The sequence below is a fragment of the Loa loa genome (genome assembly GCF_000183805.2).
Source record: "Loa loa unplaced genomic scaffold supercont3.3281, whole genome shotgun sequence".
NCBI lineage: Eukaryota > Metazoa > Nematoda > Chromadorea > Rhabditida > Onchocercidae > Loa > Loa loa.
In genome coordinates this window covers 1-1052 of record NW_018111459.1, presented here as the reverse complement: position 1 = coordinate 1052, position 1052 = coordinate 1, and the positions used below count along the sequence as shown (strand labels likewise).

At 37.1% G+C, this 1052-nt stretch overlaps 1 protein-coding gene across 1 annotated transcript; it reads right to left on the bottom strand.

The window, feature by feature from the left end:
* Positions 1-488: 488 nt before the first annotated feature.
* LOAG_19215 (hypothetical protein) lies at positions 489-666 on the bottom strand (the record flags this gene model as incomplete). The annotated part of the gene is made up of 1 exon (XM_020451868.1): positions 489-666. A coding segment is annotated over one exon (178 nt), but the record flags the coding sequence as incomplete, so codon positions are not given.
* Between the last annotated feature and the right edge of the window lie 386 nt (positions 667-1052).

Here is a 1052-nt window from a genome sequence, read left to right as displayed (position 1 = left end):
TTTTTACTACCAAAAAAAAAAAATTTACGGGCCAAATATGATTTGCTAATTATAATTCTTTGATAATTATGCACATCTATCTGCTTCATTTCCTTATCAAGCTACTTCTTCCTCTCTAAATGTGTTATGCATAGTGCGAAAGCCCGATTGCCGAGCGGCAGCTGTATCTGTAGAAAAATAAAGCGGAACTTCTGTCAAATTCCCGGATAAATACTTTTTAAAATATCCAAATTGATAAATAATCATTGATAAATGGAATGCGCCATAAAAATGATGCCAAAATATAAATGGATTAATGGGAGATACCAGAAGTGATAGTATAATTAGATGAACTTGAAGTAGTCATTAAGAGGGAGCAATTTAATCAAATCAGCTGCACTTTATCAGATCTCTCTCTTTAAGCAACGATTTGTTGTGATAATAAGAAGAGAGGAGGGAATGAATGACAAGAAGTTGTGATGATAAGAAGAGAGGAGGGGATGAATGACAAGAAGTAATACATATAAAAAGAGGTAAATTGTGGAAGCAAAGGTGGGAGAGGGGATAAAGAGAATGAGGAGGAGGAGAAGAGGTAGGAGGAGGAGGAGAAGGAGGAGGAGGAGGAGGAGGAGGAGGAGGAGGAGGAGGAGGAGGAGGACTAGAAGGAAGTATTCATAGGACCGTTCCCTTCCTATTTTCCTTTTTAACTTAACTCTCATTTATCCTCTTCTTTCCTTTTTCATTCTTAACACCCCCGTCCCTTCCCCTCTCCCGCCCCACCACATCATTTTTCCCCTCCTTACTATCCTTTTCTTAAGATCCATTAGGGGTATCGATTGACAATTTCCTCTAACAACACGAAACATCTCAGATGTTCCAACAACGACCCTAGGCTTGCTTAACTTTGCTTAGTTTAGCTTTCAAAACTTCAAGCATTTCCTCTCATTATATCCCTATACTTTTATCATTCATTGACAACAGACTAATTATTAATTACTATTATACTGCTTGTTGCTGCTACTGCTACCGTTATTACAACTTATACTTATTTCCTTATTATTATTATTACTACT